The sequence below is a fragment of the Callorhinus ursinus genome, unplaced genomic scaffold (genome assembly GCF_003265705.2).
Source record: "Callorhinus ursinus isolate GAN/ISIS: 27379988/994484 unplaced genomic scaffold, GSC_fseal_2.0 scaffold1, whole genome shotgun sequence".
NCBI classification, from domain to species: Eukaryota; Metazoa; Chordata; class Mammalia; order Carnivora; family Otariidae; genus Callorhinus; species Callorhinus ursinus.
This window is the reverse complement of record NW_027397063.1, coordinates 97,410,000-97,430,417: the sequence shown is the minus strand read 5'-3', so window position 1 is coordinate 97,430,417 and position 20,418 is coordinate 97,410,000. Positions and strand designations below refer to the sequence as shown.

Below are 20,418 nucleotides of genomic sequence, written 5' to 3'. Positions count from 1 at the left end.
GGTGGCTCAGTTGGTTAAGTGTCTGCATTTGGCTTAAGTCATGATCCCAGGGTCCTGGGATTGAGCCCCATATCAGGCTCCCTGCTCAGCAGAGAGCCTGCTTCTCCTTCTCCCTCTGCTGCTCCCCTCGCTTGTATGCTCTGGCACTCTCTCTGTCAAATAAATAAAATCTTTAAAAAAAAAAATAACACCCTGTCAAAACTCTTCATCTCTGCTGAGGTCTTCAGGAATAACACCTTTCACTGCTTTTTACCAAAGCTATTCTTCACAATTTATTAACTCTCTTTGTCCTTGAAATTCTTACTGGGCCTACCACTTCCTGGTCAGGAGAACTTTCTCTGATGATAATGTTCTGGATATGGGCTGTCTGATGCTGTGGCAACATGTGACTACCGAGCACTTGTACTGTGGCTAGTGCAATAAAGGAATGGAATTTTTTAATTTCATTTTAACTAAATAGTCACACGCTATCATGGCTATCTTATTGGACAGTGCAGGTCTAAGGGACATTTACTGTGTGGACATTTATGGTGGGAGGAAAAATGGTCTCGAGGCCACATAGACATGACTAAGGACAGATGAAATTAAATCACAGAATGAATTTCAGCCTTTTAGCTGTATCTTCTCCCAACCTTAAAGTGTTTCCTTTTCTTACCCTATACACGAACTACTCAATAAATAGTATTGCTGATAATCATACTACTAGCTAAACTAGCCTCAGAAGAGTCATCTTGCTTTACGTGTGCAATTTCTGTTCCAGATAAAGCACTCAGTGGACCTAGATGAACTGCCATTTTTGTGCCCCAAGTCTAAACCCCATTATTGAGAAGAGTCCTACCTTCATTGTCCCTCAAAGAAACAGGCCGAACATGAATACCTGTTGAGAGTTCTTTGCACTTCTCATAAGCATGCCGTACCTGACCACTTTGTCGGCTGTCCTCTATCCCCCTTAATCCTTTCTTCAGCCCTCTTATTGCTTATCTTTCCCAGATGAAGAAAAATGCTCTTTGAGGGGGTGAAAACTCAAAGTCGTTGGTAGGCTTTGGGGCAAAACTATCAGCCAGGTTAAGTGTACAGGGTAGATCTATCTCCAAGACTTTGGGGAACTAGGCTTTTAGGAGTGTTCAGTACTTCATGCTGTCATTCTTATTAATAAACAGCTCTCATCAGTAGTTTGACTATTGTTTCAGCACTGCTCTGCATCGTTTGATCACCTCTAAATCTATAGGTTTTAGTTTTCTCTGTATTTATTCAACCTTACTTCATTCGATAGTAATGTCTCTTTCTCTGCTAGTGAGCCACAGATTATTTTTCTTGTAAGAGCTGCATTTTTGACCTCATATAATCCTCAAAAAGGAGAGATGGGGGGGGCGCCTGGGTTGTTTAGTCGTTAGGCCTCTGCCTTCGGCTCAGGTCATGATCCCAGGGTCCCGGAGTCAAGCCCCACATCCGGGTTCCCTGCCCCGCGTCTCCCTCTCTATCAAATACATAAATAAAATCTTAAAAAAAGAGGAGAGATCGGGACTATTGAGACACTTGCAAAATCACACCAATAGCTGCCCCTACCTGGGTTAGTCACAGAATCACCCCATTCCGGTAGGCAGTGGTTGTCTCTTAGTAGTAGGTCATTAATAAATACTTGCTTTATGAAGGTAGGAAAGTAAGTCATGTGTAAAGGTGTGCAGCCTCCTATAAATAACTTGTGTACCAGGGGTTCTCAAGATACCTAATGAACAAGCCCTTACATCCCGACTACTTTGGGGCTAGGATGAAAATTCTAACACCTTCCCAATTGCCCTCGCTGCAATGCCAATGACCAGGGCTTCCCTTTACACTCTTTACAGGTTTCTCTCCTCTTAGCGCTCAATAACTATAATTGCCCGCTGCTGTGTCCGCCATGCGGGCTCTAGAGCCAGGGATCAGAGGTATAGGGGCTTGGGCCTCCACTGCAGGCTGAGTCTCTCTCCAACCCACCTTGATGCTAGGGGCATTTCTCTCCTCCTCAGCGGCTTCTACCACGACTCCAGCCCGCCCTCCCCCGCCCTGCCCTTCGCGCCCCTTCCTTCCCTCTCACAGCACTCTACAGACAAGCCCTCCCCTCCCAACCCTATCGTGAGCTTTCCCGCTTCCGCCCGGCGCGTGGGGCCCGGAGCGTGGCAAGGGAGCCCCGCTCTGCGCTGGCGAACGGCGTGGGCCGTGACGTCACTGCGCCCTGACGTCGAGCCGACGTGTAGCATGGTCTCCCGGGAGACCGGGAAAGCCGTTCGCACTGGGAGTCGAGGTCTAGGTGAGACAATGAAATGACTTCCTTGAGCCCCCCGGCCTACCCAGTCCCCCGGGACGCAGTTCCGGAGCGGAGGCGTGCTGGCATCGTGGGGAGAGGGCCGGAAAGCTGAGCCGCGGCGAGGGAATGTGGCCCCGAGCGTCTCCTCCGCCCCCCTTTGCGGCCGCCGCACAGCTTCCGCTAGCCCGCTCGGCCCCGGCGTCCTCTACTCTCCCTGAGAACGCAGCTCGGCCTCCGTCCCGCACCCTCCTCCCTCTTCCCGCCACTTTAGGTCCCGAGGGAACGGGGTTAGAAAGGGACGGGTTTCAAAACCCTTCCAGCAGTTTTGGCTGGCCTTGCAGTTGGTTTCTATTTGGAAAATGCCGCCGCTTCAGGAATGTCTTAGAACAAGAACTCCGTTTCACCTGACCCTGACCCGCTCATTTGCGGGTGGTTCACACTACGGGAAGGGTGTGTTTACGGAAGGGTCTGAAAGCCGAACGTGAGTTAATGGCCCAACGTGACACTGCTGTGTGAGGAAGGGAATCGGAAGTGAACAATCCAGACGTTTCTGTGTTTTCGACATCTTCGTGATCCTGCTAAGAGCAGGATCACAAATACTTAGTAGCTGCTGCCAGTTTCACCGCACCTCTTGCTCAAGGGCAGTCTACATGTATGTAATGTGAAAGAATAAAAGAAATTGATTTGATAAAACATGCAAAATAATGTAAGAGTGAAGTAACAATTTTAAAAAATTGCCGTGTTGCCAAAGAGGAAGGAGACCTTACCCCCTCCCTTTCTTGAGAAACTGTATTTGTGAATGTTTCCTCTGTTCCTTTAATACCTATGCAAATCTTTTTAAAAGACCCAGAATGTTTTTGAGGGCGTGAGAGCCATTTCTTTAAAATGTAAACATCAAGGAAGCTATCTCCCTGTCACCTTGGGAATTTCGCCTAGGCTCCTTACTTTAGTACCAAGGGCTCTGTCAGAGAGATTTGTATTCCTTAGCACAGTCGCAATTAGCGCAGACAGCTACTTCAATTACTAGGTGAACTGAAAACGAACTACGAAATTGTGTAACAGACTGTATTGAGGACGAGTTACCATTTCTCTTGAGAAGATGTATGTAATGGATTGTATCTACATAGCTGTATAAAAAAAGTGGGATTTCTGTCTTTGTAGTCTCATTAGCAGATTGGCTCTGATGCGCATCAGTCTAGTTAAATGATTATTCAGTAATGAGACTGTTTTCTTTCTGCATTGTGGAGAGATTTTCTGGGTTGGCAGTATTTAATTTTTAATTTTTCTTCAATAATTAGAACCTGCCAAATTTCCTTACTTGCTATAATAATGACACAAAGTTGGAATAGCTTTAGAGATAAAGAAAGTAATAAACAAAAACTGTTCCACTGGTCCCTTGTTTATACTGTCACTAGATCCATGCTCTCAAATAATTTTATGGGTGGAATTTAAAAAGATTTAGTTGGTAATTTTAGGAAAAATTCTACTCCCACCAGAGTTTAATTAAGATGATGCCATCTTATTTTACTGATGGTGAGTCCATTGTAAAATGACAGAAGAGAGAATAATGAGCCTCCTGTGAATAATGAGCTCTTGCCACATCAGAGACAGTTCGCCAAACATCAGATTATCATGTACTTGGCTATGTGGGCCTATGTTAGCTATGTCAGTTAACTTTACCACACACACACATTATCTTTATATGGGAAGACAGCTCATTATTTGTTTAAACAGCATCTCATTAAAACAGCATGCTTTGTGGAATTTTCTTTCCACCAATGGTTGCACTATTAAAAAAAAAAATACTGCCACTACAGAAATTTTTGTCGACTACAATTTCCCTAACACCTTGTTGTGGCCGAGGTTGCTGTCTCAGAGTACTACGCCTCCAGTCTATCTTTGTGTCAAAACCCTTCTCTGATCAAAAGCAAACAGCATCTGGAAGCCTTCCCTAGTTTCCCATTCCCACCAGAAAGATAAGACGTTTTTCCTTCCTGAACTCCTAGGTTGTTCCTTGTCTACTACTGGCCCTCAGATTTTCTTCCTTCCTATAGAATTGTGCCTGTATCATCTTACTCTGCTGCCCTCTTTCTACTCCTCACTCCTTAGATGTATATATAAACATTTCTCAGGAACCTGTGTATTTTCTCCATATTTGGGAAAGATTAAAAAAACCCCCAAAAGTACTGTCTCCATTCATCTTGGGTAGTTACATGAAAGTAGTGATAGAATTTTATGTTGAGTTGTTTTATTAGAAAATGAAAATCTATTAAAGTAAAATATCTGCATAAAGTTATGTAAATGTTCATCTTAAGTAAAATGAACACTTCTCATGCTTTGATGACTCTTCAGGGCCTGCATATGATACTTAATTTGATAACTGTTTTTTTCATACTTCATCCTCTAAACCAGCATTCATGTCACAATTGTTTTTCTTATCTGCTGAACTAAAATACTATATTTAGATACTTTTAAGTTTTTGGACCCCCACCTTTTTTTTAAGAAAACAGAAATAGTCCTGTTTAAAATTTGAAGTGACACTTATTCTGTATTTGCAAAACAAATCAGTAGTAGTAAACTACCACAGAAATTACAATTAGACTTTGAAGTTCTAAAGAAAATGTTTCTAACTCAGTTGTCTGTTATCTTTCCTATTCTATTGGCCTAATAGCTAACTGAGAAAAGCCCATTGGTTGTACCTTTTAACATTGAGTTGATGAAATAACCGTTATCACCATTCATCTCTGAGTACTCCCAAGAATTTATATCTTTTAATTTGAATTTTACTCACATTATTTCAATTCTGACTATTGCTATAAATGTTTTTATATTATTTTACTTCAGAACTCATATTTTGGGAAATTATGGATCGTCACATCCCCATGCATGAATTACCTGAAGAAATCCAAAAGGTATGATATTGTATTGTGTTATTACAGCATAACATTAAGAGCCTTTTAAGGTAGATATAAAACCTGGGGGAATGATTTCAGAGGTTTTACATTTATTTTGGTCAGGGCATCTGCAATGAATTGATGGAGTGGTAAGGGGAATAACCATAATGGCCAGATTGTAGAATTCAATTCAGTGCAAAGAATGTTTAACCTATGAAGGAAGACATCTTTAATTCCAGCACAGTATTTGACGAGGTATTTGTGGAGCTTTTGTGAAAAGAGGGACTCAGGAGTGTCCAAATACTATATTTAAATATTTTTCTAGCAGCTTTTCAGGAGAAAAAATCTTGTTGTAAAAAATGGAAATACATGGGCCTGTTTAAAATTTTAAGTGAATCTTATTCTGTATTTGCAAAATGGATAATTAGTAGTAAGATATTATAGAAACTACAATTAGTTTGTAAGTTTATGTGATGCTAAATGTTGGTGTCTCTCTCCATATAAAGGTCTATTTCAGTTTCACCTTAATTTTTGCCACTTATGTACCAAGCACTGTTTTAAACCCTTTCATATGTATCAACTCATTGAATCTGGTTAACAATCAATTTTTCTTTACAGTTTCTATCCTGCTCTCCTCCCTGTGAGTTCATAGCTATCCTCAGGCAGAAGCATTTATCCTATATTTAGTTTGGCAATGCATACATTGTTAACAGTTTAATTTTTAAAATATCTCTTTGAAACTGATTGACAAATTGTGTATTGAAACCTCAAACATTAGCTATCATTAATCATTGAGATTTTTCGGTAAATCTACAGTCAGCTCTTAATTAACCACCAGTCCGTTACTTTTTAATTAAAAATTTCAGTCATCCCTCGGATATGCTTTTATCCTTTGTGCACATTGCTTTGGGCTGCCTGTTAGCATTAATCATTCCATTGATTTAACTTGATGCTTAATGTTACTGCATGTCTTTCAGATTTATGTAAAATGCAACCTAGCAGGAACTGGAAGGGAAAAGACCAGAAAAAGACCTTTTAAACCATTGCATTTAATTTACTTCACCTTTTAAGTTACATGTAAGAGATATTAAACACAGAGAGTTTAGCTATGCTATATTTATCTGAGAAATGGTGCTTATATGTATTTGAAGACATGGTATATTCTTCCTCTCTCACTCAGCTGAGTTCTTTCCATGTACTAGGCTGGTATGGTAGAGATTAAGAGAAACAGAACAAAACAGTCTGAAAGAAACAATACCCATACTGCAGATCCTAAGGAAGAGGATGTATAATGACATGAAAAAATAACTCTAGAAGACAGTTAATGATTTAAATGTCATATAAGGTAGTATCTTCTTTGAGAGTGGAGAGGTGGGGGGTGGGAGGAATCCCTGATATTGGGATGGTCAGCGGGGGAGCTTTAGGTGGGCGAAAGCCCTTGAAGGCTGTGTATTTCTGTAGACAGATGGGAATAGGCATCCTAGGCCAAGGTAACAGAAGCTTATTGGTGAGAAAAAGCTGGCCAAGTTAGAGAATGTTTAACAATGTAAATGTTTTGAATATGTGAAAGAGTATGTATTTATTTTAATGATACTGTTCTCAAAGTTGCAGAATGCTTTCTTCTCATGTTTAAGGTACTATATAAGTAAATTGTTTAAAAATGGTAAAACCAATCCTTTCATAAATCTACAGATATATTCTTAAGGCAGGAATGGCAGGCAGCTGTCCATACAGTGCAGAGAAGGGACATCAGGAGAAACTCAGCTGCCTAAAGCCCTGGACAATTATGCCAATTGTAGCCCTTGTCCTGTTGAATGTTTAGAATGTAAAGTGCAGCTCTGCACTTTTTCAGACCTAAGTTAGATACATTTATACCACAAATATTTATCAAGTGCCTATTATGTGCTAGACACTGTTCTGGATACTTGATTATAACACAATGAAAATGTCTACATGTAGCCACAGCCTATTAAGAACAGTCTAAGTCAGTTATTTGTTTTCCACAACTTCTTACTTACCTTTGATTCATCTAGATTGTCCATAATGCAACTTGTTAAATTGCTCACTGATCAGGCAGTATATCTATTTAGTCAGCTTGCATACATCATTTCGTAAAGAACCATGTTAAATAGATAAATAGCTTATAATGGTAAGAAGAATACTTCAGATTAGAACTGTTTCATTATTTTTTTCAGTTTCTTATGTTAAGTTTTTATTTTAATTCCAGTACAGTTAACATACAAGTGTTATATTAGTTATAGGTATGCATTTTAGTGATTCAACAATTCTAGAACCATTTCATTATTAATATGAAGAAAAATCATTTATTCCACAATGGCTTTGAAATTGTGCTCATTTCTTTATTAGATAAACAAGTACGTGAGGTTTGTGGATCAGTATGTGGTGACAGGTTTTTCAAAGGTTTTTTTTTTTTTTTTTTTTTTTTTTTTTTTTTTTTTTAACTTTTTTTTTTTTTTTTTTTTCTGTCTTTTTTTCCAAAAGAAGCACCTGTTGTTTTTCTTTTTTTTTTTTTTTTCCCTGTGTGTAGGCAAGGAAGGTTAGTGTAGAAATCAGGAAAGAAAAGGTGAACTTTTCCTATTTCTTTCTTTCTGTACTTTTGCTGTATGATCTGGAAATAGATGGTCAATAAATCCCATGAAAGATACATGATAATGTGAAAATGTACTATACTGTACTATTAATAGCAAAATAGGTAGTAATTGAAAGAGTTGCAAGAAAAAGTAAGGGTGGTGGGGACAGGTGTGAAGAAGAAATGCTGATGACAAGCAGCACAGTTAGAGAATCCATTTCCTGATTAGAAGCCTACAATTGTTAAATTAACTCCCCCTGATCTCATCTTCTTAGGAAATCTTAGAGAAGAAAAAATAAAATAATCTTTTTGACTCCCATTCCTCTTTTTGCTTTTTATCACAGTTTCTGACTAAGCATAAAACACACCTCAGACATCCATATCCCTAAGTGGCAGAAAATGTAAAACAGGCCCATGGGCTGGGCAGCAGGACCACACTTGTCCACTTTGTCTGCTGCTAGACTATAGTTCACTTGTGAATGTTCTTAGACCATATCTCTAAATCTACTCTCTCTAGACTGAGCTAACCCCCACCGGTCTCTGACTTCCAATATCCACCAGCTTTGCTAGAATTTTCATCCAGCATTCTGAAAGCAGAATGCACTTGGTCTAAGTTTAGAATTGCCACAATTTAAAACTAAAACAATACTTATAGATCAGCAAAGTAATAATTCTTTATTTATTCCCCTTCTGAATGTCAACTGATGTTAGAGACAGGTGGGCTTTTTTTTTTAGAAAAAGAAGCAACGAACAACTTTCCTTTGGCTGTTTTTGTTAGGGGACATATGCAGAAGTCAAAATAACTCCAGCAAACTAATGGAAAAATTAGTTCTTTTGCAAAAGTAAAACTGATCTCTTGTTTTTTAAAACGGTGACAAAATGAACACTTGTAATAGAATTTTAGCTTCAAAAGATATTTATTACCACAGAACATGAAGTAAAATAAAGAGACCAGAGTTGTTTATTTTATAAAACAGAAGTGATGGTGCAAGGGCTGGAGAGCACACTGTTCTTTCTGGGATAACAATCCCTTTCTCTAGCAGTAACAGCTCATTTTGTCCTGTTTCAGTAAAGTAATTTTAGTACTTTGGAACTTTGAAATTTATTCAGAATAACAGTTTTATGTTTCCAAGCACAGATTGTCATTGCCAGAAAAAATAAACGTAATTTTCCAGGTCATTTTGGGCCACTGTGGCTAGGGTCAGATTTTGTGTTGAGTTAAAGTAGAGGAAAAAGAAAGAGAATATAGTCATAGAAATATTAGCACTAGCATCCTGAAAAAGTGATATTTGTATGTGGGTGTGAGTATGTGTGTTGTGATTTTAAGCAATTGTAGTTTTAAAACTTAATGACAAAAGAAATAGGAAGCAATGTAATTTTTGCAGAGACTATTCAGTTAATCTTGTAATCCAAGATAGTTCATTAGGAAAAACAGTTTTTTTACTATGAATCTTGAAAAATCTGCAAAATACTTTTTTTTTCTTTTTTTTAAGTCCAAAATACTTTTGTTGGCTGGCTGCAGAGGGTCATAGTGTCTAAGGTGAGGTTTCCCAGTGCAAAAATAGGTATTGGAGGAAATACACTTTGGAAGTGTATTTATATAAACACGAGTGTGTCATGTATAATTTATGTGTGAAGCCAACATTTCTTAAAATTGCTCAATAAAATTTCTTTATGGGTTAATCTCTGTGTTTCAGTCCCAGATTGATTTATTTTTACTTTTACGGTTTTAAAAGTAAGATTCTTATTTTGAGATCACTGTAGATTCACATGTAGTTGCAAGAAATGAAACCAAGAGATGCCAGCTTCTTCTTCCCCAGCTTCCCCTTCTTTCCCCAGTTTCCCCCAGTGGTAATATCTGGCAAAACTGTGCTGCAGTCTCATAACCAGGATATTGACATCGATACAGTCAGGATGTAGAACAGTTCTGTCACAACAAGGGGTCCTTGTGTTGCCCTTTTATAACCACACTCACCTCAACCTACCTCTTCACACACCTCCACTACCCCACCTCCCACCCCTAATTCATGACCCCTGGGAACCATCGATATCCAATAATTATGTCATTTCAAGAGTGTTATCTAAATGGAATCAAGCAGTATGTAACCTTTTAGGATTAGTTTTTTCACTCATTGTAATTCTCTGGAGCTTTATTCAGGTTGTTGCATGTATCAGTAGTTTATTCCTTTCTGTTGCTGAGAAGTGTTCCAGGGTATGAAGGTACTACAGTTTAACCTGTTGAAGGACATCTGGATTTTTTCCAGTTTTTGACTATTATGTATAAAGCTGTAAATATTCATGTATATGTTTTTATGTGAACATATGTTTTCATTTTCCTGAGATAAATGCCCAAGAGTGCAATTGCTAGGTTGTACAGTAGTTGCACTGCATGTTTAGTTTTTTGACACTGTCAAACTTTTCCAGAGGTCTGTCCCATTTTACATTCTCAACAGCAGTGTATGAGTAGCCACCTTTTCTGCATCTTTACCAGACTTTGATGTCATTAGTGTTTATGTTAACTTTTCTGATAGATCTATAGTGATATCTCATTGTGGTTTTAACTTGCGTTTTTCTAATGGCTAATGATGAATATCTTTTCATGTGCTTATTTGGCATCTATATATCTTCTTAGGTGAAGTCTCTCTTCCTGTCTTTTGACCATGTGTTTTCTAATTGGATTTTTTTAAACTGTTGAGTTTTGAGAGTTCTTGTGTAATCTAGATAACAGTCCTTTGTCAGATATGTGATTTGTAAATATTTTTTCCCCAGTCTATAGCTTGTCTTTTTATCCTCTTCATAGGGTCTTTTGCAGAACAAAAGTTTCAGATTTTGATGAAATCCAACTTACCAGTTTTTCCATTTATGGATTATGCTTTTGGTATCAAGTATAAGAATTCCTTGCCTAGAAAATCCTGAAAATTTTCTCCTAGGTTTTTTTCCTTCTAAAATAATATTTTTATGTTTTACATTTAGGTCCATAATCATTTTGAATTAATTTTTTTGTATTGGGTATGAGTTTAGTATAACTTCTTTCCTTCCTTCCTTCCCTCCCTCCCTCCCTCCCTCCTTCCCTCCCTCCTTCCCTCCCTCCCTCCCTCCCTCCCTCCTTCCCTCCCTCCCTCCCTCCCTCCCTCCTTCCCTCCTTCCCTCCTTCCCTCCTTCCCTCCCTCCTTCCCTCCTTCCTTTTAACCTATGAGTATCTGATTGTTCCAGCACCATTTGTTGAAAAGGCTGTCTTTCCTTCACTGAGTTGCTTTTCGACCATTGCAAAAAATCAGTTTGATATATTTATGCAGATCTATTTCTGGGTTTGCTATTCTATTCCATTGATCTATGTGTCTGTCCCTCTGTTAATACCACACAGTCTTGATTACTGTAGCAATATAGTATGTCTTGAAATCAGGTAAAATGATTCTTTCCACTTTATTTTTTCAAAATTGTTTTAGCTCTTCTAGTTCCTTTGCCTTTCCATATAAATTTGAGAACAATCCTGTCTATATCTTTAAAAACATTTTGCTGAAATTTTGATAAGAATTACATTAAGCTTATATATATATCAATTTGGGGACAATTGCTATTTTTAATATTTTGAGTCTTCAGTATGTTTTTCTGTATATTTGGATCTTTTATTTTTTCTTCAGTGTTTTTATAGTTTTTAGCATATAAATACTGTACGTTTTGTTAGATTTATGCCTAAGTATTTCGTTTTTTTGAGCAATCATAATCAGTATTGTATTTTTAATTTCACTGTCCAGGTGTTCACTGGCAATCTGTACAACTATAATTTATTTATGTTATTCTTTGATCATTGACCTTGCTGAACTTATTTGTTCTAGTTTTATTGTAGATTCTTTGGGATTTTCTATGTAGACAATCATGTCCTCTCAAATAGGGACAGTTTTCTTTCTTTCTTTCTGGTATATATACCATTTACTTTTTCTTGCCTTCTTGCTATGCTAGAACTTCCAGAATTATGTTGAATAAGAGTAGAGAGAATGGATATCCTTGCCTTGTTACTGATATTAGAGGAAAAAAACACACAATTTTTCACCATTACATAGAATGTTGGCAAAGGTTTTTTGTAGATGTTCTTTGCCAATTGATCTCTAAATTGATGGTGTAGCAACTTGACTTATTGATAAAGAAGGTTCCTGATGGCTTTATGAAATGGTCAGGTGGCCTGTATACTTAATGATTCAAAAGGCACACTGTCCTGTCTCAAAGTGTTTCTCCCAATCCTAATGAAATTCACTAGCTAGACACTCTTTGCATCTTTTTAAATGGAAGACCTCTTAGAAAGGTTAACATTTTATACTGCTGTCACTCTTACCTTTGTGAAATAGTTTATGTTTCTTTCTTCCTTATCCAAGGACAAAAAGCATGGGATGGGTGGGGGAAGAAAGAAGGAACAGTTTTGGAGCAGAGAATGCCTCATTTGGGCAGCAGGAGGTTACTGGAGTGCCTTTCCTAGTTGAAGCAAAGACAGGAACTTTGAAAAGGATCCGAAGCCTAATTTAACCTTTTAAAAATTTTGCATCATTTTTATATTAAATAACTATAATTTTAAAAGTACAAACACTGAACTTGTGAAGTTTATTTTATAATTTATTTTTAAATAGCTGTACGTTTAATATACTGCATTTGTTGATGCCTCCTCCAAAGTGCATCTTGTAGAAAGCAAAAACATCCTAATGTTAGCTCTTTTGTCAAGAATGACAGCATGTCGTTATTTTACTTACAAAATGAGGACGTGATATAACACCAGGTTATAAGAATGAAGCACAAATTATATTTCACAAAAAACAGGTAACTTTTACTTCATTTGGGAACATAATTATAGTATTTAATAATTTCTCAAGTTTCACAAAAATGTCTTAAGTAATTAGCCCATACAAACACAAAGAATTTGAAAGGGTTATTATATTTCTTTCTGTTGTAGTTTTACTTATGGAAAATTATTTACAAGTTAACAACATTGAAAACTTTTGTTCAATATACTTATTTAACATAGATCAATCAGTGATTCAGATTGTACCAGGCCAAGTCTGGAGACTCTTTTTATGGACTTATTATTTTATAATTTGATTGTCTTGTTTCCTAGCTCATAATGTCATGTTGGGGCTCTCTTTGTTGAACGTCTAGAAGATTCTATAAAATGTATTACTTCATATATTTCAGCTACATCCACCCCCCACTTAATGGCTGTGGTAAAATAACATTCTAATAGCTTTTGTAACTGTGAAATGTATACTCTTTTTGTTTTGTACATCAGGCTGCAAATAAGCTCCACCCAGCAAGAGTTTTCTTTAGGATGAGGATAAGGCATTTTGCCAGAATCTGGGCCAGAACCATGATTAATAGACATAAGGTTAAGAATGAAAGTGCCTTTAAGTAAGCAATATAATTTTCAAATTGATGAGAAGGAACCAAAACTCACAGTGAGGAAAGGAATTATAAGAAAATACCCATCTGTTCTGAATTAGTTCAGGTCTCTTGACCTAGATAAATTATATTCCCAGGAACTGATAGTACCTTTGAATGGGCCTGTGGTTGGTGATCTTTGAGAACATGTAGAGAGTAAGAGGATAATGTACAAATGCCATCCCATGTGTAAAATAACCATAAATTACAACTAGTGAACTCAATTTCAATCCCAGACAATATACTAGAATATATTTATTAAAAGGTGATTTGTAGGGGGTGCCTGGGTGGCTCAATTGGTTAAGCGTCTGTGTTCGGCTCAGGTAATGGTCTCTGGGCCCTGGGATCCAGGCTGGCATCGGGTCTCTGCTCAGTGGGGAGTCTGCTTCTCCCTCTCACTCTGCCCCTCCCCCAACTCATGTGCAGGAGCACACACGCTCTCTCTTTCAAATAAATAAATCTTAAAAAAATAAAAGGTGGTTTGTGAGTATATACTAGAAAGCAATAGCCCTTGAGCCAATTATACGTTCATTAAGGGAACTGGCATGTAGGTCCTGCCATTCCATTTTGTGTACCGTTACTAGATCCAGGAATTATAGTAGCCATAGAATATATGGAGTTTATGAAGACATTTGACAAAGTTTGTCATAATATTCCTGAAGACAATATGAATCAGTATAAAGATAATTGGGTAGTTTAATAACCAGTTGAAAGTTGTAGCTTCAACTCTTCAAATGTGCTGAATAATAGATCAGTATCAACCAAGTATTTATGACATGCTGTGGAGTTCTTTCCTCAATTTTGTCATATTCAACATTTTTAATCAATGAATTGGATGGATAAAGCAACTTACAATGATCAGTTTTGAAAAAGACACAAAGCTTAAAATTTCCTGGATACCAAAGTCAGTAACTAAAGGCTGAGACTAAGACATACCTATCTTCAAAATATATGTGTGTCTAAGATATTTATGTATAAATATATGTTATTTATTTACTTATATTTATAATTACATTTATTTTCCAGCACTTCAATCTGAAAAGGCAAATACTCACACGATAGAATGAAGGTTATTGGTTGCAAGAAATAGGTAGTATAAGAGGGAAAGAGAATAATGCAGGAAGATTGGGCGTGGACCCCAAAGGGCAAGAAGGGCAGCTAGGTCTCAAGAGAACTGAAGTGAGGAATTTGAAGGTCTTTGGTTCCTTTTTTCCTCTCCTACTCTGGATCCAGATTATCTTTGTCTTATCTTGTCTCTGTGTGTCTGCTCATTTTTCTCCCTCATTCCAGTAATGTGGCTAACTCTGTACCTTATATGATCCTTCTCTGTTAAGACTGCTTAAAGGTGTCCCAAATACCTGGGTCTTCAGCACTTATAAGTCTGGTTGGCTCATCCCAGCTTAGGGCTTGGTTCTTCTGGGTCTAATGTCTAATCCTCATCCCCCAGTCAGCCATGGCTAGGGTGGATGGGTGGAGGGAGTTTTAGTTATTTTACTAAACAGAGCAGCCAGGACTGTAGAAGGTGGATTCTCTTAAAAAAGCGGACACACATGGGAAGGAATAGATTGGTATATTTAATATAATGAAAGATGGTTTTGTACTGAAGTATATTTTTAAAAAATAGGGGCTTTTTTTTTTTTTTACCATAAAAGCCTGTTGTATATAATAACATATAATTGCTGAAAATATAAAAGACAGTCGTGATCTAAGGTTGCATTAGAAGGTACTACCAATGATATTACTTATGAGATATTAGAATGAGGGAGGCTTGAGCCCTCTCTTATTCTGTTCAGTGAGACCAACTACACTGGAGTATTAAATTCTGGGCACCATACTTTGAGACATATATAGAACACTGGAACAAGTTCAGAGGAAATTATTTAGAATAAGGAAGAAATTCAAAACCATGTTATATGGGAAACAGCTAAGGGATCTGGAAGTGTTGACCTGGAGAAGAAAGATATGGAGTGTTCCTGAAAGCTGTTTTTAAATATTAGAAAGAGCTCTAGGGTTGTTCCACATGGTTCCTAGGAGGTCTAGGACCAGTGGATATTCCAGGGAGGCAGATCTGGGGTCAACATGAGAAAGAATTTCCTGGGAGACAGAGCCATCAGAAGATAAACAGGCTGCTTTACAAAGTAGTTTCCCATCATTTGGGATGTTGAAATAGTCAGGATAATGACTTACTAGAGTGGAGTAGACTTTATGAACCCATCCAGAGCTTGAACCAAGTTATCTTTATGATTTCCTCCAAACTTGTTGTTTTACAAATCTGTAATTTTGGTATTGCTGGCAGTTAGATGATTGATGTTGTCATTTGTCCGTATCCCATAGTATTATGTTTTTTAATTTGAAATTTTTATTATTGAACTTTAGATGAACAAAATGTTACTATGTAAAAATTTGTTACTAGTTTGTTTCATCTGACTCTTGTGTAATGGCATTGATAGGCAGATGAGGTGGTGTCACTCTTAGTTAAGGGAGCAGTTTCTACAATCTTGAGGGAGGTTGCATTAAAAGTAACACTTAAAAGTGTTGCTTTCATTTTAGTACCCTGGAGCAAATATTTAATGAAGCTGTCTCTCATCCTTTGTGAATAGCAGGACAAGTAGAGTAGAGTCTACTTGAAGAACATTTATATACTTGAGACAGAAAAAAGAATTACCTCTCTCTTGACTTTGCTAAAATTCCATTTTTCACTGCCCTTATGTTGACCAGAGATATACGAACATTTTATGTGAAGGAAGGAAGATGATTTAGCTGACCTTCACATGGCAGATAAATATGACACAAATGGTTACAGGCGTAGGTGCTGGGTTTAGATAGACTTGGGTTTAATCCCAATGTCTCCATGTATCAGCTGGTTATTCAACTTAAGTGGTTGCCATTTCCCTGTCTATAAAATCTACCATAGGTATCTACCATACCTATGTGAAAGGAGAAGCACTGGGAGAGAAGATGTTAGGTTCAAAATGTTTTTGCGATTTGTGGTTTTATGACAGAATTCTAGCATAAATTCTGTTAAATTCTGTAAAAAGCATACAATGTTAAAACTGAACAGGAACTTAAGGGTTCATTTGGTCCAATGCCAGAATTTTATAAATGAAGAAAAATAAGATCTGAAAAAGCCTAGAAGCATCTCCAGGTTCACAGTGCAGCTGGCAGTAAAAGGCCCGTGGTTTCTCTCCACTTCGTGGAAGACTCCTCTTAAAACAAGAATTTTAAAGATATTTTCATCATTTTTAGTTTTATCTCATGGAAACTATTTCAAGAGTAAATTTTTCTTAGAGATACTATGGAGAAATAATCACTCTGAAAGACCCTTTTCTAATTCCAAGATTTTGTGTCAGTGTCAGTATCATGCCAGTTTTAAAAATTTTATCCAGATGTAAGCAGTGTCATAATTATCACTCCGTGGCATACTTGATTTGACCAGCATGGTTGCAGTAACATCTTCAGTAGAGAACTTTGCTTTTCAGAATTTAAAAAATATCATTTTAATTTATGTATGTCTGTCTGTATGTATGTATGTCTGTTTTCTAGATGTCTCCTGAAGAAAAAGTTTGTAAGTACTGTGGAGTCAGCTATCTTATTCTTCATGAGTTTAAGGCTATGGAAGAAAAAGTGAAAGTGATGGAAAAAGAGATGAAATTTTATCAAGGAAGCGTAGACCGTGAAAAGAGACTTCAAGAAAAGCTACAGTCTCTTAGTCAAGATTTTGAACAGTACAGAATTGACAGTGAATCCAAAACAGAAAGGTTGGAGTCTGTTATTCTCTCCTGTCATTTATTTAGTTTGAAAGAAAAGTACAGGAAATAAATAGACTTTGAATGTTTTTCTAGAATTTCTCTAAATCAGTTACACTTTAATATATTTGAGTTCATTTTATCATTAATAATTATTAAACATATTATTATAGTTTGAACATTTCTTTGAGACATGTATTTACTATTTGAATAATTAGAAATCAGTTAATTCAGTAATTATATGTTGAGATGGGTCAAGTTTTATTTTTCCCCAGATATATATCCTAATTTTATCATTAGGAAGATTTGTCTATCAAAAACCAGGTGAATTTTGGTAGTTTTTGATACTTAACATTTGTTTTTAAATGGCCTCAAATATTTAGATTTATAGAATAAGGTTTTCATGTTTTGAAAAGGATGCCAAAATGTTAAAATCGGTATATGATTCTAAATCACTGAAATTGGAATAAAATTGAAGAATGAGTTCTTAATGCTGTTGAATCTAATCAGCAATTTAGTCTGCCTAAAAACACTTCAGTGGATTTATACAGACACTTCTATAGAAGGGTTTTTGCTGGTATTTTATGGCTTTTCCTTTTTCTTATTAATGATTATTTCTCCATTTAAAGTATCAACAGTTGATGTTAGTAAATCTTTAATTTAATGAATGTAATGAATATGTCTTTGTAAAAGTAGAAACTTTGTTAAATCTCTTAGGATTAAGAACTTCAATTACATTTTATTATACATTTTTATACATTAAACCTCCATTGAGCCCGATATTTCTTAGACCTTTACTAAGAAAATTTTGTTACAGTTTCTTCAATTTCAAATCTGAGTACTAAAGTATTTTGTAATATTTGAGTGGAAAAATAAAAAGTTTGAAGTATTTAGTTTAAAATTTTAGAGTTGGAGGGTTTTTGCCTGTCAGAGCAGAAATTCTTTTGCTTGCTATATTTACATTTTACTTTCTTTAATAATATATTGAATTATATAAGTCATATGTAAACACACAAAGTAAAAGAAGTAGATAGAAGAAAAGGCAAGGAATTCCCTTTTTATTCTGATTTCTTCTTACTGGAGATAAAACCGCTTTTAATGGTTTGGTGTATATCTTTCTAGATGCCTTTACCTTTATTATAGATATATTTCTTTAAGATATCTAATGTATTATATAAGATGTATAATTTAAAAATCTTCATCTTTTGATAGACTGGTTTTAAATATAAGCAATATATTCAATATGTCATTCTGTGACTTTTGCCACTTAATTTATATATATTGAAAGTTGTTCCATGTTAATACATATAGATCTATCTTGTTTTTAACTGTTACAACATTTTCTTTACCAAGAATATACCATAATTTACTTAACCATTTTTCTTTTCGACATTTAGATTATTTCCAATACTTACTACAGATAGTACCTATATTTATATTCTCATGTATGTATGTTTTCTGTGGGATAAATTCCTAGAAGTGAAATTGCTGAAAGAAAGGAAAAGTCAATTTAAAATTCTAATAAATGTTGTACCAAATTGTCCTTTGAGAAGATAGTGTTAATTTATATTTGGCCAATAGTTTATAAAGTGGCCATTTTCCTACTTGTCGTTAATATTAGAGTTTTTCAGATTTTACTTTTCTTAAGAGGGGGAGGGGCAGACGTAGAGGAAGAGAGAGAATCCCACGCAGGCTCCATGCCCAGTGTGGAGCCTGACACAGGGCTTGATCTCATGACCCTGAGATCACAACCTGAGCCAAACTCAAGACTTGGATGCTTAACCGACTGAGTCACCCAGGCGCCTCAACAAATTTTTGCTTTTTTCTTGAGTGAAAAAAGTTACTTCATGGGTGTTTAATTTGTGTTTCTTTATTGCTAATGAGGTTGAACATTTTTTCATATGTTTATTAGACATTTATATTTCTTCCTCTGTTAATTACTTGTTCATATCTGTTGTCCAAATTTCTATTGGGTTGTTTAGTTTTCTTTACTTATAGGAGATTTTAATATAACATGGACATTATACTTTGTTTATATATGTTGCTAATATTTTCTCATGGTTGCGTATCTTTTTGTTTATTGTGTTTTTTCTGCATTGATTTTTTTTAATATTCTATGCTAAATTCTGGTCAGAGTTCTGTGTCAAGTTCTTTTGGTTATGAACAACAGAAACTCACCTGATTAACACTAACCTAGATTCAGGCAAGTTGAAAAACCAACATATATTTAAAACTTTTATAGCATTGATGTTTTAGTTACCTTTTTAATCTATTTGGAATTAATTTTTGTCTGGTGGATTTATAATTTCATGTTTATTTTTGTTTTCTAAATGTATGGCTTGTTATCCCAATATTATTCATTATATCTTTCATTCTTTCTCCCTTGGTTTGAAATGCTACCTATTAATTTCTATTCTAGTCTATTTCTGGACTCTCTGTTTTATGCTATTGATGTCTTAGTCCATTTGGGCAAATATAACAAGTTCATTTGGTCCAATGCCAGAATTTTATAAATGAAGAAAAATAAGATCTGAAAAAGTCTAGAAGCATCTCCAGGTTCACAGTGCAGCTGGCAGTAAATGGCCCGTGGTTTCTCTCCACTTTGTGGAAGACTCCTCTTAAAACAAGAATTTTAAAGATGTTTTCATCATTTTTAGTTTTATTTCATGGAAACTATTTCAAGAGTAAATTTTCTTAGAGATACTATGGAGAAATAATCACTCTGAAAGACCCTTTTCTAATTCCAAGATTTTGTGTCAGTGTCAGTATCATGCCAGTTTAAAAAAATTTTATCCAGATGTCAGCAGTGTCATAATTATCACTCCGTGGCATAGTCCAGTGTACATTTACTTGATTTGACCAGCATGGTTGCAATAACATCTTCAGTAGAACTTTGCTTTTCAGCATTAACCATACACTGGGTGGTTATAAACAACATTATTTATTTATTTTTCACAGCTCTGGAGGCTGGAAGTCCAAGATCAAGGTGCTGGTGTATTTGGAAGGGTAGCTCCTTCCACCCCTTCTTGATTCATAGATAGCTGTCTTGCTGTATCCTTACAAGGTAGAAGAGGCAGGGGAGCTCTCCAAGGTCTCTTTTAGAAGGACACTCATCCCATTCATGAGGATAAAAATCCTCTGTGCCTGTTCATCCTTCCCTCCCTTTTAAGGACTGGCAGCCACTGATCCATTTGCTGTCTTCATAGTTTTGTTTTTTTCTAGAATGTCATATAGTTGGAATCATACAATATGTAGCCTTTTCAGGTTCTTTTACTTAGTAATAAGCATTTAAGTTTCCTGCATGTCTTTTCATGGCTTGACAGCTTATTTCTTTTTAGCATCGAGTAATATTCCATTGTCTGGTTATACCACAGTTTATTTCTCCTTTCACCTTCTGAAGGACATCTTGGTTGCTTCCAAGTTTTGGCAATTATGAATAAAGCTTCCATAAATATTCGTGTGCAGGTTTTTGTATGGACCTAC

At 36.2% G+C, this 20,418-nt stretch overlaps 1 protein-coding gene across 7 annotated transcripts in view; it reads left to right on the top strand.

The window, feature by feature from the left end:
* The first annotated feature begins 2,211 nt into the window (after positions 1-2,211).
* Positions 2,212-20,418, top strand: part of LEKR1 (leucine, glutamate and lysine rich 1) — a 186,479-nt gene continuing 168,272 nt past the window's right edge. For 2 of the 7 annotated variants that reach the window (XM_025879929.2, XM_025879922.2), the window contains exons 1-3: positions 2,218-2,287; positions 5,129-5,196; positions 16,733-16,947. In XM_025879929.2, coding sequence (XP_025735714.1) covers positions 2,236-2,287; positions 5,129-5,196; positions 16,733-16,947 — 335 coding nt within the window. In that variant the 5' untranslated portion in view covers positions 2,218-2,235. Of the gene's footprint in view, positions 2,288-2,608; positions 2,766-5,128; positions 5,197-16,732; positions 16,948-20,418 lie in introns of those variants that run through there. The other 5 variants (XM_073898234.1, XM_073898216.1, XM_025879937.2 and 2 more) reach the window with 5 other exon arrangements.